This window comes from Athene cunicularia (genome assembly GCF_003259725.1).
Source record: "Athene cunicularia isolate RWA chromosome 1 unlocalized genomic scaffold, athCun1 chr1_part1, whole genome shotgun sequence".
Classification (NCBI taxonomy): Eukaryota; Metazoa; Chordata; class Aves; order Strigiformes; family Strigidae; genus Athene; species Athene cunicularia.
This window is the reverse complement of record NW_020799091.1, coordinates 76,047,736-76,074,526: the sequence shown is the minus strand read 5'-3', so window position 1 is coordinate 76,074,526 and position 26,791 is coordinate 76,047,736. Positions and strand designations below refer to the sequence as shown.

Below are 26,791 nucleotides of genomic sequence, written 5' to 3'. Positions count from 1 at the left end.
CCCCCCCCAGTCTCCTCCCTCAGCCTTCTCTTCTCCAGGCTGAATAGAGCTCTATTCCCAGCTGTCTCAGCCTTTCCTTGTAGGAGAGATGTTCCAGTCCCTTAATCATCTTCACGACCCTTTGCTGGACACTGTCCAGTAGCTCCATATCCCTCTTACATCCCTCTTGTACTGGGGAATCACGGAGCTACTCTCTTCATATATCACTCTACTAAACATTTTAAGATATTTCTAACAAAAGTTACATGTAAGATATTATACATTGGGGTTTATTTCCACTCATTTTCTTCTAATTAAGTAACAACAGATGATGGTAATATTTTCTTGTCATAACTTGATCCTAAGAGAGGTCAAAAGTTCATGGCAGATAGGCAGTTAAATTTTTTTCAGCTTGCAAGACATTCACATAATATATCCAGACAAGGCTCCCACTCTGCAGTTACCTAGCTTGTGTTAGACTACAATTTCTGAGACTTTTTTGCACTTAAGCCATTCAGTTGTGACTGTTTCACAAAGGATTAAGAACTGATATGCAGTTTTGCTACTGTTAACAGAGCAATAAACAGCCATTTGCAAAAGTGGTGTTGAATTAATATGTCTTCACACAGCTTGCATTCAAGTCTACAGGGGGCTCCAAAACTCTTTGCAGTGATCTATTTTGGATTAAATTAGTGTAATGTAATTTACATCAAAAACAATTTCTGAACATATCCATTTCTATTCCTCTATCAGGAATGAAGGAAAAGAAGGGAGGAAGGAAGAAAAGGATGATATTGCATTCATTCATTCATTCATTCATTCATTCATCATTTCTTCTATTTTTAGACTGTAAGATTATTTCATCTGCTCTCATATGAATTATAATTAATATCATTAATAAGGTGCTTAGCCTACATTGAAATAAAATTAATGTTATTAGACAGAGAATAAATCTCTAAGGCATGTCACATCCAGTGACATTATAACTGTGAATGCTTTAAACATTGAATTCTGTTATACACACATCAGTATGCAAAAGCAGTAGACACACACAGTCCCAAAGCTTATCCAGAGACTTTGTATTTCATGTTTTTGACATGGACTGTAATCATACTCTTCACTATTTTTTTAAGGAGTCACCAACAGGAAATATTCAAAGGAGTATTTTATTCATGTGTCTTATAGTTTTTTTTCTCCTCGTAGCATGAAGATTGCCTTATAATTGAATTATTGTCCAATCAGGTAATTGATTCTCAATAAATAAAGAAATGAAAATTGAATTGTCTTTTATTTAGGATTCTCAGTCTGAGTGGACTTCTCTGTCTTACTAAAAAGACTGTTGCTTTTTCTCTTGCAAATGGCAGCTAAAGTATTTTTTCCTGATTTCAGTCGATCTCTCAAAGAGAGATCAGAAACAATATTTCATTTGTATCTCATAGTCCAATCTTGATATAACTTTTTCATCATTGGTACCTGACAGTGCTAACTTCTACTCCTACTTGTGACTTCTATTATTTTTTTTTAAATGATTTTTCACATTTTCTAGTCAGCAGATAACACATTGTAAGTTTCTTTTAGAAACGAGTTAAAGCTGGTGTTTCTTTTCCTACCACATGTCAAAGACTTCTGATGTTGTACTATAATGCATTTTTTCATACACTCATTCTTTCCTACTATGCTTGTGTTGTCTTTAATTAGGAGGTTTTGCAGCACATTGTTATATCTGGACTATTTTGTTCTTATTGCTTTTGTAAGTTACATTTATCTATGAATAAACACTAAATTCTGTCTGGTGAATAATAAAACCTCCCTTTGTAGAAAGCTTATAGCTTTTACTTTTTCAGCTCTTCCAGACAATTTTGTTTGGCTTTTCTACTGTAACATCTTCAGAGGCATTCCAAGAAAATGCTGGTTACTGACATCAGCAGTACAGTGACTAAATCTACTTTGTCTGACATAGTTGATGTATTAAAGACTGGAATTTTCAGTGGAGGTTAATGGAAATAAGTACTCACTTCAATTGAAAAAAAAAAAAAAAATTCAAAAAAGCTACATTATTCCTGCAGACTCCTTTGGAAATGCTAGCCATAACTTTTTTTCATCATTCTAATAATAGAGGAGAAAGTAACAGAGGAACTAAACACATTTTCTGCCTCCTGGAGCAAATATGTTATCTGTCAACAGAGTAGTCTTACAAAACATAAGCAAAACTAAGTAAACAGACCCCCAGCTGAAACAATACTTGATGCTTGTATACTAGTAAATAACAGATGAGGATCTGTTTCCTGATTTAACTACCTCCACTGCCCCTGATGCAGTAAAGGTCAATAAATGATTAAAGGACAATACATGAGGAAACTTGTATTCTTCTCTGAATTTGTTTGAAATTCCTATGTTATCACCACTATATTTGTATCTCTGATTTATCCCAAGCTGTTTTAATAATATGCTTGTGTCCTACAGTTTGGTTTGTTTGACACGTCTCCTAAGAGCTTGTGGTCATTCTGGAAGAGAGCAGTGGTCTTCAATCACCACTCCTGCATCATTCTATAGCTTGAAACAGAAGCATAACAGCTGCCTTGGTTTGCTACTTGCTGCTTAAACCCCAGAGTCACTCTCCTGAAGGAGGCAGCAAAATGTAATGGCAGCAGCAAATGACCAATTAGGCTGGAATAAGCTAAATTTCATTAACAGAAAAAGTAGTAGTAAAATCAAGCACAGACAGTAAGACCAGCTAATGCTCTGTAGCTTTACTACAACGTGGATGTAAACAGACAACAACAGAAGCTTACTTTTACCTAATGCAAGCATTTGATTTACCAAATGCTGGTGGCCACTGACAGAAGTGACAAAGCTTCAGGGTGTAATACAATTGGAATGAAAGCCACTCTCTCTTTACAAAACCTGATTCACAAGAGGTTTTTTTTTCTGTTATCTCCCACATTGAAAACTCTTCCTAAGCGTACCACAAGGGTTATCCCCATTTTTGCGAATACTGCACTAAATATATTACGAGTCATTAAATGTGCCGTGCTGCCTTTCGTCTTGTAGCTTGTACAACTAGACTTCTTGATGTAAAATATGCAAAGCAATATACATTATGTTTAACTGCACGTTTGCATAGTTTAAAAATATGTATGAACCAAAGCTAAATAACTGTTTATAGCATCTTAGTAAGGAAGCAAAACTTTCTTAAAGAAAGCCAATTTGCACTGAGTTGTACTGAGAACAGAATTGGCTTGGGTATATGGTAAGCAGGAATGTAAGCTTGTCTTTAGCTCCTAATACTGCTGTTCTTCAATATGATTATTTTCAAATATGAACTGTTAGTTGTTTTCACAGGTCATTATCTCTGGAATCAGAGAGTCACTCCAATACATCTAGAGATACAGGAAGCCTGTTGAAAGATGTAATGATCAACTGCTCTCCAGCCTCAAAGAGAACGGAAGGCTCTGAAGGGCAAATTGTTTGCTTTTGACTGTTCTTCATGAACAGAAGTGGACCTCACCTGAGTGACTTCACTAATTCAGAGAACTCACTAAAATCATTAGCAAACTACTTTTGCCAACAGTGCATATTGCAGTCACTTTATTTGAAAATATTTTGATATCAGTATCATATGATCCCTTTTAGAAGTAGTATATTGTTTTATGAGAACAACCTGCAGAGACCCAATGGCATGCAGAAGCTCATGGGGGTTGGATTTAATTACTGTACTTCAAAAGTTGACAGTTAATGGTGTCCATATCTCTGCTAAATCCATACTGTATAGACTACCATCACAGTCAAAGAAGGGAGAAGGTCTTTGTAGGACACAATAAATTTGGTCATAGATATTACAAGAGGTCAGATTATTGTGCCTTTCAAATAATTCTTTCCTCTAACTGTAAAGGACAAGTACGGCAGATATACCATGAACATCCAAACTGCAGAAGTCTGCATCTGGTGGACATGAATGTAAGTTTTCCATGAATTCCCTCCATTGATATTAGAAGCACATGTAACATACCTACACTCCAGTCCATTTCCTCCACTGCATCCCCATATAAACCATGCTTGCTCTTTCCTCTGAAATTTTCTGAAGCATATAGAGCAGTATGAACATGAAGATAAGACAGGACAAGAAGAAATGGTGCATCACTGTTCCTGGAAAAAACAAAAAACACAACAAAACAAACCCCCAAACTCTTAGTATATTTTATAATAAAATTTCGACAAAGAAATCTTTCTAAGGTAGAGCTCAAAAAACCCCCAAAAACAAAGGGAAGAAAAGGATTATTGTGTGAACACACACACAGAGTAAAAATGCCATACTTAACTGTATACTGAATTGAAAGATAATATAAATGACAAAATCTAATTACTGTTTGCTATTTTTTTAAGGACTTTTAAAGCCAGGAACCTAGCAGTTTCTGGCTACAAGCACGTCTCTTCATTTTAGAAGTACATATTTTAAAGCTCAAATAAAATTACTGTTCAAAAACATACCTTTAGAACTACATATATGTGTGAAACAGAATTATCTTCCTCACAAGGTCATATGGAAGCAGATACCTAGACTATTATGAGGACCATGGTCAAACATACCATTATATCACTATAGTAGTTTTCCTCCTTTATCCTGGACTACAGTATATGACTAAATCTTTTGTCATTTAATATTCTCTGTGTGTATGCATGTGATCAGTACATAACACCACAAGTAAGTTGTACCAAAGAATAAGTAATCTCAAAGCACATACTAATATAGTTTTCCCCTCATTAATGAACAGTCACTTTTGTCTTCAGTCTATTTCCTGAACTGATACAGAAGAAAGAGTGCAATAAATAGACTCTCTGTGTAAATTTTGCTGTTCATGTGATATGTCAACGTGATATTTATGATCAGTTCCAGCAGGCTGTGAAAGCACAGCTCAAGTAAGAACTTTTCCTTATGCATTATTTATAAAACTTTACTTAAAATTGTGCAGTACCAGCCAAATTTACTGCTATACGCTCTAAGAGCATTTGTAGTACATTATGCATATTGTAAATATCAGTTGAATCACAAGAGCACTACCCAGAAAACTTGTCTGGATCTCACCCTAAAGCACACAGCTAATTACAGAGTATTTTTAGGTTTATTTACCATATTTTCTCTCATCAATCTGTGGTGGATAATACCTATGATTCACATCAACATCAAAGGGAGACTACTTATTTCCTCATGCAGTTGCTTCATCCACCATTCAAAGAGAGGAGGAATGATACAGACATGCGTGTACAGATTCTTTAAAATGAAAAAAAAAAAAACAAACCTAACCTTTAGACCCTGCAAACAAAGTCTTGTAATAAAAGGGAATCATTTGATATCAATACTTTATTCTGAGGAAAAATAACTAGGTTTAATCTAGTATATTTATGATCCATTTTTCCTCTCTCCTTGGTTGGATCTATTTTTTACACAAGTTGCATGGTTAAAGCTTTCTTTTATACTGGCATACACAGCAGTACATAAACTGGGAAAATTTTATCCAGATGACTCACTTGTTTTTGTCTGGGACTTTTTCTTCATTTTTAAGTTTCTCCTTTTTTAAAAAAACAACAGAATAAATAGAACATTTCTGTGTGGAAAAATGGAAACTTTTTTTTTTTAATTACCTTCAAATATTTGTGTATGTATTCTGTATTATTTTAGTGGAGATTCAAAAAACAAAGAAAAGACAATATTTTTCATAAGGGATACACTGTCCATGAATCTGTGTTTGTTGCTATTTGAGAGGTCATACGTGTGAGAACCTTTCATTACTCTAGCAACAAATAACACAAGACTTCTGAGACAATTAAAAAAGTAAAAAAATATGTATACTTATAAAGTGCAATATTTAACATGTACATTAATGTAATTTTGACCTTTCATTAAAGAACATTTCTGCAAGGCAACTATTTTTGGTTTACAACTTGTTTTTTTACTGTATGAGATTATCTTTGACTTCTTCCTTAAACACATTTCACTGAATTGATAGTAATGTACAAATTCTAGGGTAATAAACCACAAAAATTTACTTAATATTCATAATGGCATAAGCACAATTTACTTTTCAAGCAAACTGCCCTGTTCTAATGTCACAGAGACAGTGCATACTTCTAAATGTATACCTGTACTGCTAAAAGCATCAACAGCCTCCAGTTATCAAGAGATAATAACTCAGGGGTTTGTGTTTTTTGTTGTTTTTTGTTTTGGTTTTTTTTTTTTGTGGTTGGGTTTTTTGTGTGTGTGTGTTTTGGCTTGTTTGGGGTTGGTTTTTTTTGTTTGTTTGTTTTGTTTTGTTTTTTTTTTTTAATGGAATTGACACAAAGATCTAACTTTCATGAAGAGTCATCGAATCAGTGATTGATGTGGAAGGACACTACATCAGTCTTTTCTTTGCAACTCCGATTGATGGGTTCTGATTGACAGTTTGCTGTCAGGTGAAGTGTCTCACCTATTAATATCCTGCAAAAGATCACAGGCAGCTATTTATCTCCTGCCAAAACTCTTTGAGGAGAATCATAACTGACTACCTTTACCATGACCTTGAAAATGGAATGACAATATCAGCTAGTAGGCAGGAGAGAAATTTGACAACAGCTTAACTCCTGAACCACTTCAGTAAACAGCTCCTTCAAAAATGTATTGCCACTATCTTTTACACAGTTCAAACACAAGGAACTTCAGTTTCAAAAGATCTGAGATTCACTTACTCAAATATAGTAAATTTTTCACACAGTCTTTTCAATTTACTGAGTAGTCAGACATTACACACATCTGACATGACATTCTTTAATGTGTGTTTAACTGATCTTGAAAACATCTAAAAGCATCACGTTGCTGCACTGCAAAGCTCTAGGTTCTTCTTTTTTAGAGTGAGGAGCATTACTCAAGGATTCAGTTCAGGCTTGAGCTGTAAAACACAGCTTTAAGGTGGGTGAGAGAGCAAGTTACAACTATCTGCCTTTGTGCTTCACACATGGGTCTTTTAACTTTTTTTTTTTTTTTTTTTTTTTTCCCCCCTCTAAATGCTTGTTACACTGAAAACATCTTGGGTAATTTTGTTTGCTTTTCTGTGCGTTGATGTCAATCTAAGACCACTGAAGCAGACCAACAAGTTAAGTTCTGAATTTGTTGGCCTGAACTTGTCAAATCAAACTGAGATTTCAGGTATGATACTGTACTGGAAATGAAATGGGAATACACCATGACAGGGATCCATTTTAATTTTTCATAATAAATTCTAAATTAAAATTTATTATGACGTACAGGTACGATCTTTTGAAATGACTTTTTTTTTTTTTTTTTTTTCCCCCTCCCTAGATGTGAAACTATCCTCAGATGTGAAACTATCCTCACATTCTGTCATAAAGTACATATTTTTAACACATTAGACCACTACATGGCTTATACCAGTGGAGGTACTACGATTCACAGCAGCTGAAACAAAAGCAGATATACTTGGCTTTGCCTGAACTGGACAAACATTGTGATGTGTTAAAATTGGGTTAACAATTGTTTCTGTAATCCCCAAAGTCTTACAAATTCCAAAAACCAAATAGCCTGCAAAGAACTATTTGAAAAAGACATAGAGATAAAATATATTACCTCTTATAAGGATAAATAGTTATAATTTACTAAGACTTATTGAATGTGTATGAATAGGCAATTTTCACATAGTGACAGTACACCAGAGACACAGTTAAAATGAAAGAAAACAAAAATTCTTAAGTATATAATCTGAAGATACATTTTCAGCACAAATATGTAACAATGTTACACAGGCAGATACAAACCTAACTTTGCCTTCCCTGTAACTCTCCCTTTCCTAAAAACACTTACACAATATCCCCAGCAATGGATAAATTGATTCAGTGTTTATTTCCCATGGATCCCTCTTCTACTTCCAGATCAGGTCAACAATTAGACAGTACTCTTTGTGACAGGACAGTGGCTGAATGCACTTCATTAATCCTTCTCATTCCTCCAGAAGGAAAAGGTAAACTTTGGCTTAGTTGTATCAAAGAAGGACTTTGTCCTACAAGCTGGATTTTCTTTTGTTCTGACCTCTAACAGTGCTAAAATGCTTGTTAGAATTAATGAATCCATGAATAAGCATTTCTGTCTTACTCATTTAAAAGACATACCTTAAAACACAGATCTCATATTCTCAAAATTTTTCAAAATCAGAAAAGAACTCTAGACCACTTGGGGGTAACGTATCAAAATCAGAAAGGTGTTGAAAATGGCATGAGAAAGGGGGAAAAAAAAAAATATCTGCCTCTATCTAGAAGATATTAAAAATAGGATGTATTACTACTATAACTGCATTTGTGAAATGATTCTTCCATGCAAATACACAAGATACTTTGGACATCTCTATTTCATGTCTATTTCTTCCTTTAAATGCTTAAGGTACACAGTTCATATATGTTTTTACTTCCTTTCTATATAATCTTTTTTCTCCCTTTCAAAAAGTACATTCTTGTAAGCATGGGGAAAGAAAATAAATTTCTCATCTACTACAAATTATATTCATTACCAAATCCCTTTCCTCCACAAAACTTTGGAGCCCACTATACAAATCTACTGCTTTTTAGAAGTGTTCCATTTACAGTGCAGGCTGTCACTCATTGTTGAACTAGTTAGGTGCTTAATCATTCCTAAATTACTTAAATCTTTAATTTTCAAATGGTTGTTAAGTATATGAATACACAGCTGTTTCCTGTTAGCTTTTTGTTCAAAAGGAATAAGCAGAGGTCTGAGAAAAAGGGATGAAGATCCAGTGGAGTTGTTACGGTCTATAAGTTACTACCCTTTTTTAATGTATATCCACATATACATCATGTGTGTACAAAGATGCACAAATTCTTCTCTATAATTTGTATTTTGCTGTAAACTATAAGGAATATTCTTGTAGGATACATAAACCAACCTGATTTCAGAACTCTAACTCCAGTACATGAGAACTGCCTGATCTTCAGACCTAATGGGGAACCCTAAACTACAGTCTGCTGAAGTAGATGAAAAAAAATCTGAATATGTGTTGTGTTTCATGGACTGAAATAGAATAGATGGTTATGGTTATGCAATCTATGACAAAAAAATAACATTAAAATTGTTTAACTTTATGTTCACCAGATCTGCTGAATATAAATGTTTATATGCAAATAGTGTTTTCCAGAAGTTAGATTTCATTAGGATTTTTTACAAACATTGTTATTAACTGTGATCAGCTATATGAATTTTTCAGAGAGGTACTCTTTATCATAGTGTGGTACTTCTTCTTGTTAATTCTGATACAATAGAAATTGGTCTCTGGCATTTTCCAAATTTGGATTGTCTGTGCAGCTGGTCATTAAAGAACATGCTGAAGATGTATGAGTGACAACCTCACTGAACTTAACATGAAATAATTAGCATCTATTTGACTTTCAAATACGCTGTAATGTCTACAGTGTTCTGATAGGCTTACAATATGTACACACACTTGCTCTTGGGAAAAAGTAATTAGAATTACCATACAATGAGCTGACCTGCCCACCTACAATTAGGGTGAAGAACTAAATTAGTAGTATTTGCTTTCACACGTTGCATCTGATGCTTGTAATTGTATATATTCTTCTCCAGTGCCATTTCTGAGCTTTGAATCTTGTACTTGCTAGTCTACCTAGGAACAAATGAAAACTGTATAATAATATATATATATATATATATATATATATATATACACACACACTAGACTAAGGAAGAACAAATACAATACATCTCTCCAAAAAACATACCAAAGTATAACAGCACATAGCTATATGCTATGAAGAAATTATCAGACGTGGTAAGAAGTCATAAAGCTCGCAATATGGCTCAAAAATAGCTAGAAAAGAGAATAATGTCAGAAAGTCCATCCCCTAAACACTGAAGAACTTATAAATGTAATATAGGTACTAGGTATAATAAACTTACATAGAGAAAACATTTATGTTGTAACTGTTACATAACTATGTATATATTAATATATATTATATATAAATATAGCATTAAAGGGCTATATAGGAAGTACCAGTGCTGTTGAAGATTGGAACTCCATCATATATTTAATTGTAAAGATAATTAACCAATTAAAACATGCATGATAGTTGATGAATTTTAGTTTGATGATAAAATGTATGTTAAGAACCAGTTAAGGTGTATTACTCTGAATTCTTTCAATTCAGGATTGTTTGAACTCTGGTATGCTTGAGCACAAGGATTACTGGTGTACAGGACTGAGCTTGCTACTGACTGTGTTATCTAAATAAAATAAGCCTGCATGACACATCAAGTGTTGAGCCTAATGTGTGGCTAAAGGAGGGTTGAGGGAGACTGCCCCCTGAAAGAAGCGAAATGACAGGAATGCTGTTGAGCATCCATAGCTTCCAAAAACCTGATGGCTCTTCACTTTTGACTGCCAGATGTCTGACTGCTGATGCAACCTGGCTAGCTCTTGATGGCTATTCCCCTACAAACAGCCAAAGTCAGTAGACTAGTCATAAAAACAATGGTCTGCTGATGGACTGGAGTTGACAGGTATGAAATATATAATGTCAGAAACAGTGTGTCAAAGCAAATATTGATTTTGCTGCTCTCACTAACATATGGACCAGACCAGCTCAGTGATTATTAATGTAATTAATCCTATCCCCAGGAGCAAGTTTTATGGTCATATAGTTTGTATGTGAATTCACTACAGGGCACAGTTAGGATTGCTCGAATGCCCTAATTGCTTCTCAATATCTTAACAAGTTTGGATGTTCTTTAATTCAACATTGATTCTGAATTGTCTGGGTTATAATTATCATTATAGCTTTCCTGTAACAAAGTTTATTGTAAATTACAAATATGTGCTATTAACCTTGACTTCAATTTAATATCACTTTTGTCTGGAAACTACATTGAGAAGTGGGGCCAAGTACCCAGCTGATGTAAAGTCACTTACCTCCAGCTGAGTCAACAAAGCTATGCTGATTTAGATGATAGATGCTGGCTCTAAACACTGACTAAGCTATACAATAACACTGTGCATATTATGAATATTAATAAAGTTAAATTTTCTAGCATTGATTTCCAGTCTTGAACTCACTCACCTGTTTTGGGGCTACCATTTTATTGTCACTGCATTGACATCACTGAGATTTCAGAGATCCAAGACATTATGAATCACTACAGGCACATTACATTAATCTGCCAGCAGTCTTCTAAAATCACCAAATACCTGGTCACTAAGCAAGTAACCTCTCAATTTTCAAAGCGGGGGTGTGTGTGTGTGTGTGTATGTGTGTGTGTGTTTGTAATAAACAAAGTACTTCACTGATAAATTAGCTAAATGTAGATGAGTAGGTATCTTTAACATCATTGACAAGACAAAATAAAGATGTTCTAGTTTATTTATAAATACTTAAGAGAATGTTGACTGCTGGGAAAACTTACTTAAATGAATTTTTTTTGGCATGATGAGGAGAGATGGCCACATCAAATATTTATAATGATAGAAATGATAGAAAAATTGCAGTATGAGATCAAGATTTTAGATAAATATTTTTTCTTGATAACAGTCTTGATGACTACTGCATGCAGTCATTAAGTAGAAAATTTAACCTCTGATTCTTTGGTATAAGTTTTCATTCAGCAATGATATCATGTGAATGTATTCACAGTAACAACCTGGTACATACTTTTTAGAAGAGTAATTAAGAGACTTCTTATGTCTTAGAACTATGTTTTTACTTTTGTTTAACCTTTCTAGAAATGGTGCAACCTGTTCCAAAATTGACTGAGAAAAATACTCTGGCATATTTTTCAAGACGTGAAAAGGTTAAAATTTTTTGCTTCAAATATATCTATTTCTTTTTCTTTTTCAGAATATACAAATGTATACTTGTATGATTCGATCCCATTAAAAGCCCTATGCTAACAATTACACCAAAGTAGCTAAATTTACAAAAATGAAGAATGACTTAGGATGATTTTGTATATCCAATATTTAGGTGACCCAATGTGATGGTTATTAAAAAATCATTGCTTTCAGAAAAAAAAAAAAATCCTAACTTCTATAAATCAAATATTTTCAAAATGAGTCTGGCATAAAAGTGGAGGCATCTAAAATGACAGCATATTAAATAATTGGCCTTTTGAATACCACTTAATGGATGCATCAAACCAATGATGAATTGCAGTTTCCCATTCCAGAAAAGTCATGGATTATGAATCTGTATTGTGCTTTCACATAATTAAGTCACACCACAAAAGATTTTTCATATTTCAAATTACATGAAACTCTCAAGAATGAAAATCCTAAAAGTTAGATGTTTTTTGACAAATTTTTATGAAACATGTAAACATAAATAGTTTTTAATTTTATAGAGAAAAAAGTAACATAGCTGATAGAAAAATACAGTCACTTTCACTAGAACAATTAACTTCAGTAATCTTTTAAATGAAAAAAAATGATGATGATAAATAATGACATATTCCTTATGCCCACCAGTTCACATTTCTTTCCCACTTTTTCAGAAGCATTGTCATTGTGAAATGCCAGCATTCACTTATAACATAGTTAGAAACCCACCTTCCTATGAACTGCACAGCTTCCTTTGTCAGTCTCTGAGTCAGGTTCTCATAGGACAGTGGTTGCTGGATAATCTGATGGTCCCTCATTAAGAAGCAATTCAAGTGTCGAAAATGATAAAAGAAAAAAATCAAGACCGCAAGTGAAATAGCGGTTATTATCATGCAGTAACCCAATGCTTGGAAAGGTACTTTGAGGAGGCCAATGTATTGCACAATTGCCAAAGAGACCAGGGTGATTCCAGCAATTTGGATTGGGATGACAAGAGTTTTCTGAACCCCTTTTAAAAATACGCTGCCTTGGCCAGGTTTGCAGTCTCTAAAATTGGTCACGGTAAGCCCGTAAAAGTAATCAAATCCATGACTGAGTGGGTGGTGACAGAAGTCATTACTGCTTTCACAGTTCATCCCAAGATGCCACTTTCCTACAAAGAGAGAAGGACAAGAAGCATCTCTGAAGTTAAATCATCAAACTTATAATGTGCACTATTCCAAACATGAAACTGTCACTATCTGATTGACATCCTCCTGTTCCCAGCATTTATTGTGTGGATCCCTATTTTCTATCTAATCTTTCTTTATGCCTTCATCAAAGACTTTGTTTCATGTCTGCCTCTTTGTTTTAGTTAGAAATAGTTTGGCACAGCTCCTAATGGAGACCATTAAATTCTGAGTGGGCTAGAGGGTCACTGAAGAGCAACAGAGCCCTAACAGGTAGTTAACTTTGAAAATGAAGACTTTGTGCATGTGTAGTTAAGTAGTCATAAGAAAATGTCATTTTGTAGCAGCTACTATTTTCCTAGGAAGAACCAATATGGAGATACAAAATATTTTTTCTGAAATTTTTCTGGAAAATCATTCACATTTGACAAGCTAAAAAAAAAGAAAAAACAAACAAACAAACAAAAAACCCCAGTAACAAACAGGAAATAATCAAGAATAGTGAAAATACCAAGGCATTTATTATTTAAATGATTTCATGATCTCTGAAATCACCAGTCTCCCTCACTATATACATGTACATGTAGTGAGGGAGATTATTTTGTATTTATATATATTTTTTAATTTTATATATATATATATATATAAATAAACAACAGTGACAAGTAAATTACCACCAAATACTATCTCTCACAGCATATTGTCTCACTAGGAAATCACTCTAATTCTCAGTGATGATGGACACTGATTGACACAAGAAAACAGTGAGTCTAATTTGCATTACACTAGCATAATCTATGTTCATGCTGATTACAGTATCTAGATAATCCATTCTCTGACTTAGGTGCAACCCCCTATGATATGCTTATGCACCACTTAGTGTAAGAGAGCTAACTATTTGGTAGCTGCTTTTTAAATTCAAATGCATAATTTTAAAAAAAAAAAATTCAAATTCACTTAAGCCTATTGACATAATTTATGGTTGGTCTCAGCAAGGAAATGTGTTAGGTATTTCTCAAAACATGTCACCCTTGACAAAACAGGTGACAATATATATTGCTGAGCCAAATTTTATGTATTTTTTCTGAGTCAAACTCCTAAATGTCACCAGCATAATTCAGGGGTTGTGATCTTAAAAGAAATAAACAAAATACCCGCAAACCCAGTAAGTCCTCAACCCCATAACTTAGCCCAAAGAAATCTGAAATATTTTGGTCTGAGGGCTTCAGGATACACATGATACAAAGCACATGAAAGGAAAAAAGGCATATATAGACTCTTCCCCCTTCCCAACCATCCCAGCTTTTACACATCTGTAAAAAAGAGTCCTGAAGCAGGCAGTCCTGAGCATCTCCTGGGTCTAGAGCAGCATATTCATCCTACATTTCTGCCTCTGGAAATGACAAATGTGGGTAGTGCAGTACTAAAGAGGGTGAAGATGGTGGTCAGTTCTGATTATTTTAAATAGTACCTAGCAATTGGGCTCGATGTCATAACTTCTCTTTCACAAATGACAGAACTAAGGTATGTGATGAGAAGTCGTGTGCCTAAGTTTATCCATCAGCAAAGCTGGAGAAAAAAAGCATAAAAATCTTGAGTCTAACTAAATACTTAGTTGAATCTAGGTCTCCTCGTTAATCTCTTGATGGTCTTAGGTTAGAAATACCTTCCACATACCACAGAATCAGGTATAAAAGCATTTTCAGGTCTTCTTACATGCCAGTGAAATGGCGGCCTCTACAGCTTTCTCATTCCATAGGAACTTTTCCCACTTACTGTCAGATGGCGCCTCACCTGAGGCGGTGTTCTGCTTTCTGTGGGCAGAATGGCTCCTGTCATTACTTTTGACATGGTCCAGTGAATGTTATTGTGGCTGATTACAAAATCAGCAATGTAGATCACTGTACTGAATTTTTAGATGTCATACCGGTGCCATAAAGGGCTAGCTAAGACTGTAACTCTAAATTTCATACCCAGCAAGAAAAGACGCAGACTCTGGAAAATAAATGCTTCAGTGTTTTCTCTTAGATTTACATGACTGTCTTTATGGAATAATCATAAAGCCAGATGTGTATCAAGGTAAGCATGAAACAACTCCCATCAAGTTACATAACTGAAATAAAGGTATAGGCTTATAATCACAAATATAAATAATCTTAAAGCTTTCATTTTTAATTTTTTGCTGTTAGTTGTCAATTTCAAAGCAGCTATAATTCTGGAAAAAAAAAAAAACGAAAAAAAAAACCAAAAAAACACTCAAAATTAAATATACTTTATTATGATATAAAGACATTTGTTTAAACTGCATATCAATAAAACTAGACATTGCAAGCCAGGACAGAGAATCTTGCAGCAACAAATTAGGACAGGGGGAAATATAGAACCTATTTTTATTGAAAGGGTTATAGCAAGCACAACAAATTTTTCAATGTCAGGATGAACTTGGGCCTCAAAAAAAGATTTGTTCAGAAGCAACTTAAGCCAAACAAAGTAGACAGCAGGTTTAGCTGGGAAAAGTAACAGAAGCACTGGTTCAAATTATATCGGCAGCTGTGACGGAAAGCCACAATTGCCATTCTCAAATGGCTGACAAGATAGAGGGTTTTGATACCCTGTGCTACTCTTAAAAAAGCAAGTGATGATTGGGTCTACAACACATTTTGTTTCATTCCTTGTGACAATAACCCCTGCCTTAAGCTAGCGTTTCAACAGATTATTGTAATGTGCTTTACACTCTGGGGCCCTTCTGAATCTGAGAGCACTGCAAAATGCTCTCACCTCTTTGCCAAGAAAAGCTTCATAGCATGGACACTTCTCACAAGAATCATATGTATTTCAGCAGATGCTACCAAGATTTTCAGTGAAATTTATGCTGATAATTGTAAATTATGAGTACATTAATAGTTTGAGACCTAGGCTTTTTTCCCCTCTCCTTTGGCCACAATTAAGATTTCTGCAGAGCAAAAGCAACGCAAAGAAAGGCAAGTGGAAATGAGAGGCAAGTCCTATTCAGCCAAGAAACTTCATTTGAAACTCAGATTTTCAGAATCCAGAATGCTGAAAAAGCAGCAAAAAATCACATTTTCTCTCTACTTTTCCCTCACACAGTTGAAAAGGGAGTAATCTGAAGACTGAGTTGTATTTAATTATATATTTCTTTTAGTATGATTTTGTGCCCTTCACATAAACAAGAAGATGCAAGATGCAGAGCAAGAGGCAAACAGAAATATTTTATGTGCTCAAATAAATATATTTATATGAAGTTCATAGCAATAATAATATAAAGTATATATGCTTATATTATTAACATGGTCAGATTTTAAGCCATTCTATTAATAAGTGTTCTATTAATCCTACTCCATAGACTCAACCAATCTTGTATTGGACACACCACTACTGTGATGTGTCCAAATATTACAACACCTCATTCTGGTGGAAAGATACAAGTCCCACTTTATCCATTAATATTTTAAACTTTAGAGATAAGCTACAGAGGTGGATTTTAAACTTCTTGTGATGTTACACAACACACTGGATAAGAGTAGTAAGGAAAAGATGACCTGTACTCAACTATAATTGAGTATAGCAGTAGTTAAAATAACCCCAATCTACTTTGAGTGGAATATTTGCATTATGAATAGCTATTTCCTACAAAACATCAACATTTCTTGCTACGCTTCAGGATCCTTAACTGATGAAATATTACATATTCAATGCATCTGCCTTTATTGAGAAAATTTGGTTTTGTTGCGGATCTTCTGACTGTGTCTCCTCCTGCCAAATCTATTGGATGTCACCTTCTTTGTGTCACAGGGAAAAAATGATGAGGTAAAAAAGTGTATACATAAAGTAGATTTATAGCTAAAATATATTTAGGGATGTATCAAGCAAGAGGAAGCATATATTCAGAGGAGGGAATAAAATTTTAAAAGAAAGGAAAATGCATTTAAGGAAGAAAAAAATGTCCTCAGAGAGTAAAGGGGAGAGAAACTTGGCAAAAAATAAAAGAAGTGACAGTACAGGCTTGAGGAACTGAAAGGCTTCAAATTACCCTTATGCCAATCCATCACTGGTGCAGGATTTGACAATTAATTGTTTGGGAACGGCTGAGTTAGATTAAACCAAGCAAAGACTCCCTGACCTAGACCAATATGATGTGATAAGAATACCAGCAGAGGCAGAAAATGGGCTGGTTGGGAATCAGAGTCTGCCTATCTAGTCTTCGAATCTACGTAATTTTTCTTTTTGTCATTTACATATGCTTTATCCTTAATGCACTTCTTGATTTTTGGAAGCCTTTATTATACTCTAAGGATATGGTAAAATTACATCTTGTGGTTTCATAGCTATCATTCAGGCCACTTGGAAGAATTGTTCATTAAGCATCATGGAGATAACTTCTGGAGATCTAAGTGGCAAGCTGTCATGTTGCAGTGAAAGTAGTTAAAAAAAGAACATTAACTAGGTCAGTCCTAGAAAATTACTTGTATTCCAGTGCTTGTTGCAACAGAAAAAAGTATTTTTTTGCAGTCTTTAACTGAATATAAAGCAATAGGAATTAACTCCACCATGAACATGACAAATTATGAATGGCTTTTTTGCACTGTGGTTCAAATACATCTGCACTAAATATACTTCTGCTAATATTTTCTCGTTTTCTGGTTTGAATCTGTCAGGACATCAAGGTACTTTACACTTTCTAAGACTGGGGTATAGCTAAGTAGGATTTTTAGTTAGAAACATCGACACTGGTTAGCTCTATGTATATAATACAGATTTCTTTTAACAGTGGTGCGAATTGTTAGGCTTGCTAAACAGACTGGGTTTTTTTTAAACAAAAAGTACTCCCAAAGTTGAAAGCTTTCGTTACATTTAAAAATCAAATTGGGTGCATCCATCATCTAAATTAACGTAGTAACATTCCAGTATGATGTTCTCCAAACAACTATTTCCTGGCAACTCCAGTACAGAATACATTATGTAATACAAGCTGTATTTCAAAAAAATCTTCTAAAATGTAAGCAGTGTTGAATAAGTTAGTGGCCAAATGAGGGGGAAAAAATCACATTATTTAAATGTTATACCTTTATGATATTAATTCCAATTCTGTTTAATATTCATCTAGTGGGATTCCTTTTACCTATCACTGGATATTTATAATGCAGTTAGTTGTCTGAAATATCTTTATAATTTTTATATTAACATTTTTATATTAAACATCTATCACAGGATGAGACAAATTTCCTAAAAATGCCCATTTCTGTCTGATTATTAAAAAGAGAATCCAGATGGTTAGCCCAGATACTACATTACCTACTTTATGGATATTTGAAAACTGGTTAAATTAATCCCAACACTGTGCTGACTTGTACTCTGCAATCGATCCCTTGTTGTCTCTCTGTTGTAATCAAATTCCTATTTATACTGAAAACTTTTAAAGAGCTTGACTAATTTTTAATTTGTTCATCATGTTTCTTCAGTACCTTGCACGATGAGACTATAACTACACAAGTGAATTAGACATACTTACCTGATTAGTGTTTCACACAGGCATGGGAATGTGCTCAGCTTTGTGCCAGAAAAATACTCATTATGCTGTGGGGAAAAAAACTGAATGCAGACTCTTAATAGCCTATATGGAAAGCTAACATTCTTTTGATGAAATGAATGAAAAATAATGTTGTGCATGTATGCAATTTTACCTATTAGAGCTGTTGCGTAACCTCTCTGCTTCAGGAGTTTGGAAAAAGTTACTTCTTCAGAAGGAAGTCCTCCCGAAGAGGCAGAAAATAAGAAGACACCAACTCGTGAGAAAGCAGCCATTCCTAAATACAATGAAAATGAATGAGATGTGGATAATATAGTAAAACAATTTCCATTCATTCTTTCTGCATGTACTTTTTTGTTTTAGGTGGTATCACTTATATGATATATTACCACCAGACATTAAATGTTGTGAGTGGCAGATAAAATAATCCATTTAGCTAAGTGAGGTCTTTTCTGGATTGACACCAGCAATTGAGAAGTGGAGAAAATATTCTCTGCTTATAACCATGGGGCCAGCCATCACATAAACAGCTACAGCCCCTTCTGTAGATGTTCTAAGGTATAACATATCTGAAAGAAGTTGAGCTTGCATAATTTATTTCTCTTGTACATGGTGAAGGAATGTAGCTGAGAACTAAGCAAAATCACTCCCAAGTTCTACTCTCAGAACTTTCACTTTTTTCATACATGGTTTTCTACAAGCCTTTAAGGTTATTAGAGAGAAGGCAGTTGAAACAGGGCAGTCTTACAGCTGGGCACGTAAATATCATGAGGTCAAAAAAGAGTAAGAGAGAGTCTGATTCTGGAAAAAGAGTGGCTAGGGCACTCAGCTTTGATGGGAGAGGACCAGTGTTTCAATGGCATGAAGATACATGATTCAATGCACACAGAGTGCATTAATGTAGCATCAAGTATCAGCTAACAAGACAGCATCTAAATAAGGCATATAATCTCTATATACTGAGAGTCTGAGGAACACAAACTTGAGTTTATAAACTACTCTCAGGATGAGAAACTTGAGAGCTCAGGTTCATGAAAATTAGATTACTAGGATTCCAAATGAGAGCTGGCTCTGAGTATAGACAGACAGAACACAGAATATCTATGCAAATCTGTGCAGATCTATCTCCAGGATGTCTGAATTATGCAAGAGGATGATTGCAGTGTGAAAGTTACGTGACTGATGTAGACAACCAGAATCTTCCCTCAGGTATCCCTTGTGGTTAGATGTGAAAAAGACTCGTCAGACTGGTTTATTAAAGAGAGCTCAACCTACCCTTCAAATGTTGACTTCAGTTTTTCAGTCAAGCTAGATTTATGTTCAACAGTTTAGGTAGTTTTAGTCATCTATACATAATCTATATTTATTATATATTTATTTATATTTATTTTTAGGTACTTCAATCTCTTGTAACTGAAATCATTGTAATTCTCTTAAGTTACCAGAATGAAAATACAGAACCATGATTTTTATTTTTTTTCATCATCACCTTTACTCTGAGTTTCTGTCTCATCAAATACTGCCTTTTGGAATATCTTTCTTCAGCCCTACTAGCAGGAGTTTTAAATTTCTAACATTTTTCTTCACATCACGATCTTAGTATCTTCTATAATAAACATTTACTAGTTCTTCACTGATGTTTGGAAGTAGTCCATATTTAGCAATTTTGTAATTTAATTAAGACAAAGTTCAATTTTTGCACCTACACAGAAATGATTAGGTATGACTGAGAGCAGATCAGTTAGAAAAAAAATCAGTACAAATGCTAATTTTTCAGAAAAAGGAGCATAATGGAAAGTGACCTGTGGCTTTACCTACAGTAAATATTAATAGCAATATATCTGTAACAGGTATATAAAATTTTTCTTTGCAGCTGAATGTAATGGAAAATTTAGCAAGTTATATTAGCTGGCACTTTTGCAAAAGCTTATTACTTGATTTGAATGAGCACGAACCTATCAAGTAGGCTCTAGAGTCTTGCTTTGCTTTCATTCCCAGAAGCAAGGACAGGATGTTTTATCACTAATGAACAAGTGATCTGATTAATGTATAATGATCCTTGCTAAAAATGATGTTAAGGGAATGTTAAAGTTGCACGGCTAAGCACTGATGGGTTCAGTCCCAGCACACTAAAATAAACAGACTGGATCTTTACTGACTCAAATGGGCTTTGGATCAGGTGCTTTAAAAGTAAGAGAAGTTCTTAAATGCATGTATTTATAGGGTACTTAGCACTGTGTATGGGTAGATATTGAACAAAAATACTTAAAAAGAAGGGACACTTTTTGCTTTTTTTTAAGGGCTGCTGAAATACCTTAATGATCTGCCCTTCCTGCCCCCCTTGCCCCTAAAAAAAACCCAACAACCCAACCCCAAAAAAACCCCAAAACACCAAACCCTCACAATGATTTGTCTAAAACAAAAGCTTTTATAGAAACCGTAATGTCTGAGCAGAAAGATTTACACTGGATTCTTCCATTGTGTCTTTCTAGATGCATCTCTGTGATGTTCAACACTCAGACTGCCCGTCAACATCCTGAGAGCCTGAATGCAACTGGGAAGGGAGGCAAAGAGCATAGGGTCATATGGACAGTGGAGGAAGTTGATGGAATATGTCTGCTCCTAACGTTAAATAACCACAATCAGAATTTTTTTTCCCTCATTATTTAAAGAAAAATCTTTTTCTCAAAAAAAAGTTTTATTTTTGTGTTAACTTCTGAAATGTGAAAACTTCCCATATATATGTCAGATTTCCAACGCTGAGCTTGATTAGTCACTGAAATGAGTACCTAACCCAGTAATGATAAAGATATCAAGAAAGGCCAGAGAAAAAAATTGCATAGTTTACTGCAAATACAATATTATATTTATATATAAATAAAATAATGATTTTTTACCTGATCTGATAGGATATCGCCCTGTCAGGAAAGCTGCCCTGCTTGGAGTACAAAGTGGGGATGCTGCTATATGCTGAGTAAGTGTCACTCCTTCTTCTGCTAGCTTGTCAATATTAGGGGTTCTAGAAAGACATAAGCAGTGAAAAAGAAAGAAAAAACAAAAAACCCATAAAGATGATTATTTGGAAATGGGCATGGTGAGATCAAGGCATCCAAGACAAAAATTAATGTGAAAATCAGTTAAGACTTACTGCATGCAAATTATCAAAACCATGCTGGTGTTGCAATTCTAAATACTATTAAGTCAAATATTTTCACACGAGGTGTCAACACTGGAGACACTGTGGCATTGTGCCAAAAATCTTTTTCCCCACCTTCACCTCCTCTTCATGGCCAGTACAACCCTTTTTAATGCATTTCTTGACCCAGAACTGTAACTTTGCTAATTACATGGCCTTCCTGCTTCAGCAGTGGGGAGAGCAGAGATGGGAGAAAGGTTGTGCTTCTTTACTCCCTACTTGGTGTCACTTCTGTCTTTCCCCAGCAGAAGTTGTTTAGGTTAGGGGTAATGTGTGGTGTTTATGGCTGTCTTAGGCTCTATAGTAACAATGTTTACATTTCTGATATGACTATGTCTGCAATATTAGACGCAGGAGGACATCCAAGTTTCCATATCAGTATGGGAAACTTGTCTGTGATCTGGCTCATCATGCAGATGAAAACTGGTTCCTGCAGGAAGAAATCCTGTGCCATTGGTTCTACAGAAAAAAAACCTAGGCATGCAGACTGGCCAGGAGCTGCAGCTTGCTCTAATAGGTCCCTGCCCTGGGAGATTAATGACCATGACCTCAAGGCACACTAGTGCTCCTACCATCTAAACCTGAATAGTCAGAATCATTAGTTTTCTGTCAGACTTCTTTGCTATCTATAACATCAAAAGAGAGAGAACATAGATCTTGGAGCAGTTCTTGTCCTTGTGAGGGGAGTGATCCAAGCACTGGTGTTGTATGTACTTTTTTTCCTGTTTAAAACTAGAAGTTGTAAATTGAGGTTTTTTGAGTTTGAGTTACATCAAGTTTTTACTTCTAACTAACTTCAGCAGGAACAGCAGTATTTAAGATTTTTCAGGATGGTACTTTTAGTCTGAAGCTTTTATTTAACTTGGTCAAAGATTTTGCACCACTGAAACACAATGACTAGGTACAACTTGCACTGTTTATGCAATCGTCATACCTAAACTGGTAGTAAGGATCATACTGGAGAACACTGCTGTATTTCTCAGGTATTTTAACATTTGTTTTAATGAAGTTATTGACTACAGCATGAGGATAAATGAAAGAAAAAATCATCACTTTATTTCCAATTGTTTAGTGGCAAGCTTGTCTCAAATCACAAGTGTTTCAAGATACGCTTAATTTATAGCATTTGCGTCATGTATATTTTAAAAGAAAGTTCTTGATTATACTTTGCTTCTCTAGACCTACCCTTATTTGGTTGGTTGCTCAATTCTCTGTTTTGCAACTTTTCAGCAGGATAAATACATCAAAGTCTTCTTATTAGGAAAAGAAAACAAAGATTGAATATTCTGTTCTCTGGAAAGTTTACTAACTTTGGTTACTTATAAAGAACCTAAACAAATCTCTGAATGTTTTAGAGCTTTTAATTTTAAAAATCCATATAAAAATTAAATATAAAGCTATGACTCCCCAAAAATGTCTCATGATACCTTAAGGTTCTGTTCCCGTAACATCCCAGGTCTCCAATACCAAGATCGTCAGCCATCAGTAAAATGACATTCGGATTTGAAGCACTGTGCGTTTTGACACTGTGTATGGCACGCTGGCAAATTATTAGAAATACAAGGAGTTTCATCTTCTTCCTGGTGTGTAAGAACAGACTGAAAACATAAGAGGTAGACTTTAAAAAATTTGACTGCTAATCTAAATTAGTCATATTATTGCCCTAGATTGTATAGTAGAAGAGAAAAAGAAAATTATATTGTGTATTTTTATTTGGCTTTTTTTTCTTAAGATTTTTTTAACATTATTTTCTCTCTGTTATTTCTTAAAAGTAAAAATGCATCTTTTAGTATATACCAAATTTTTCCTTTTATTCCTTTACACAGATGAAACCTTTAAATAACAATGAATAAAGAACGAGTTTCAACCTCAGTGACAACACCTTTGCGTACTTTACAGCAATAAATCATGAGAGCAAATAAAGCTTTTTATTTTTCAAGTATAAATTTAATTTCAGGAACACAGAAACTAAAATCATTTAGGACCAAAATTTCCATTTCCAAGGTTCACTGCAGAAAAATAATTAATCAATTCTGCTACTGAACTAAATTAATTTCTCTTCAACAAGTGAAAAAAAATTCCAGTTCAAGTTTCTTGACAGGAATAAGTATTATGGAAAGGGGGGTGAAGAAATGCATTATCAAATTATTGCAAGGAGTGTTTAAGAAAAAGCTCTTCACAAACATTTTAAATACCAGGGCTTATATCAAATTATGTGAAAATATTTGTATTGTAGCACAGTGTTATATAAACGATGCTCATGCTATATCCAATTTAAAACAGGAAGAATAATGTATTGTACACAATACTACATACCATTATACACTTGTATGATAAAAGCACAGTCTATTTGCAGATGTGCATGCTACAAATAGGTTATTCTACCTCAACAGGGATTGTAATATCTCTGTTTTAAAGTGCATCGACTATGCCCTGGCTGAAATTAAGTTCCTCTAGGCTGTGATGGACTGTGCTAGGTATACACATTAAAAAAGATCAGAGACTCTCTTTTTTGCTCCTAGTAATGCCCCCATCTCTTCTGGATGCAGGCAGCCTTTTTAAAATGTAGATGAGATACGAGTTACACCGGCACTCTGGATTATGCTGGGACAAAAAAAGGAAAGCAGAGGAAATCAAGACCAAGGTAGAAATTTGAAAGTAAAAGACTAGGAAACAATAATTTCCAGAGAGGATGGGGACAGAAGGTCAGGAAAGAAAAAACTTGTAAATCAGTGAGATATGGTAGATAAAAGTAACCGGAGGGAATATAAAAAAGCCAGAAATGGAAGAGCTGGTACAAAGAAACTAGACATCAAGGGATTTATAAATCAGTGAGGTGTGGTGGGTAAAAGTATCTGTAGAGCAGATGAAGTAGTCAGAACTAGAAGACCTTGCACTGACTTGAATAAAGAGCGAGAAGGTTAGCTTGAGACCCAGATGGGATGAGAACTGCAGATTGAAATGAGGAGAACTGGTAGACGGTTTAAGAAACTGGAAGTTTGACAGTGGATAGGAAAATAAATTGAGAAACAGCTGAGAGAATTGGGAGTGTCTGGGATGAAAGACTTGAGGAGTTATGATTAAGGCAGATGAAGAGAACTGACTGGAAAGAACCTGGGCAGATAAGACTTGGGACTGACACAAGTGAGAAGAGATCAAAACTGTGAGATCAACCAACACAGAATGGCACTTCTGATTCCCAACTTTCATTATTGTAATTTTCTCATAAAGTATAGGTGCAAAGAGGATTTTAACTTTTTAGTGCTTTAGTTCACATACAGATAAAACACCAATAATATATTAGCTGATTTTTACTGCTTAATGCACACTATATTGACCTCACTTTCCTGACAACAATTCTGGTTTAGACTTCAGCCAGCAACATCTCAAGATTCCAGCCTTATCACTGTGGCAACAGACTGTTACCTGGTTTACTCTATGGCAAGCAACATACTTTGTTTCAGACATGGAAAATACATATGCAACTTTAAGACTGAAACACTAAACCCAGTTCTGCGTGGCAGGATGCATCTAACCAGCCCTTCATCAAATCACCATACTAATGAAGCTGTGTAGCACCTGTCACAGTGCAGACTTTTAATCTATACAGTAGATTTTACCTTTCTTCCCTGAGAGGATAAACAAGCATGAATTGCTTTCCACACATTGCAAGAGAACAACTCACGTGCTGACCTCATAGGATAGGAACAACCGACTGCCGCATCTTATGTTTCTATTCCACTGTTCTGACTGTGAGGGTCTCAAGGCCCTCAAGGCCCCAAGTTTAACAGGGATGTTGAAAAGGGTGACATATATGTTGGTGACATTATATAGAGTTGCATGAATGCTTGCAGGACCATTTCAAGGATTTACTGGCCACCCTCAGTTTCGCTGTGGGCTTCACATTGTCTGAATAAAAGCTAGAAATACATACTCCTGCCACTAATTAAAAACATCATTTTTAAAGTTAGCTGGTTTTGCAACTTTTACAAACAGCAATTCCAAGGTTTAATTCAACTAGTACAAATGACTTGTGTTTTAATAAGTTATGTAGCTATGGAGAGTAGTCTTTTTGAATATATTTGGAGTCTTTGGACACTAATGAACAGCACAAATTCATTTTCCTTTTAGTGAGCAAAGTTATTGTTGGAAACCAGAGTAGTAGCTGTATTTTATTTTCCAGAATGAAAGAAATATAAAAAATGAGTGAAATATGTTAGGGATTAAGTGACTACAATTTATCTGAATTTTAAAGCAACTTCAAGTCTGTGTAGAGACATCAGCTGGAAAATAACGTGTTCCCCAAAATACCTAAGAAAATTAATCATCTTGGTCAAACATTGAAATCTTTTGCTGCATATGTTATACAGACTTTTCATATAATATTTTAAATAAATCTACACAGCAAAGTTAACAATAGCTGTGCCCAATATCTAAGCGGCTGAAAATCTTATTTTCTAGAACTATTCCTGCAGAAGTTAGCCTCATTTAATGCCTCCATTTCTCATTTTATAAATCAACAAAAAATAATGTTATTGAAAGATGTCTCTGCTATAATATTGTTGGATACTCCTCCACTGTGAAGGAGTATCTGTAAACACTGTCACGCATTGGGCTATCTGCCTCCACCTGATGTCACGTCCCTGAATTGAAATCAACAAGGAACCAGGAAAAAAAAAAAATAATCCCAACCACTCTGATTTCTCTGGTGTACGTTCTGCAGCAGACTTTAATGCACCTTGAAAGGATGTGCTTGGAAAGCAAGAAAAATTGGATGGATGAAATTGAGTGGAACGGACAACAGCAAAGAAATTCGAAGGAGTAGAAAGAGAAGGGCGTGAGAAGAATGAGGTTCTGAGAATGCTGAGGCTCATCTGTGTCACACCAGGGTTTTTGATGGTGAAAAGACAGGCATGTGCAGACTTAACATGAAAATGATTACACCAATCAGATGAGTCTTCCACTTAACATAGTCTTCAACAGCAGCCAATCCAAATGCTTAAGGAAAGAATGC

At 34.8% G+C, this 26,791-nt stretch overlaps 1 protein-coding gene across 1 annotated transcript in view; it reads right to left on the bottom strand.

Annotated features, from left to right (window-relative positions):
- The window catches only part of STS (steroid sulfatase), a 110,899-nt gene that overhangs the window by 65,223 nt on the left and 18,885 nt on the right, over window positions 1-26,791 (bottom strand). Inside the window, 5 exon segments of the mRNA XM_026845028.1 lie at window positions 3,989-4,125; window positions 12,594-13,017; window positions 18,736-18,858; window positions 21,479-21,600; window positions 23,205-23,357. Coding sequence (XP_026700829.1) covers window positions 3,989-4,125; window positions 12,594-13,017; window positions 18,736-18,858; window positions 21,479-21,600; window positions 23,205-23,357 — 959 coding nt within the window.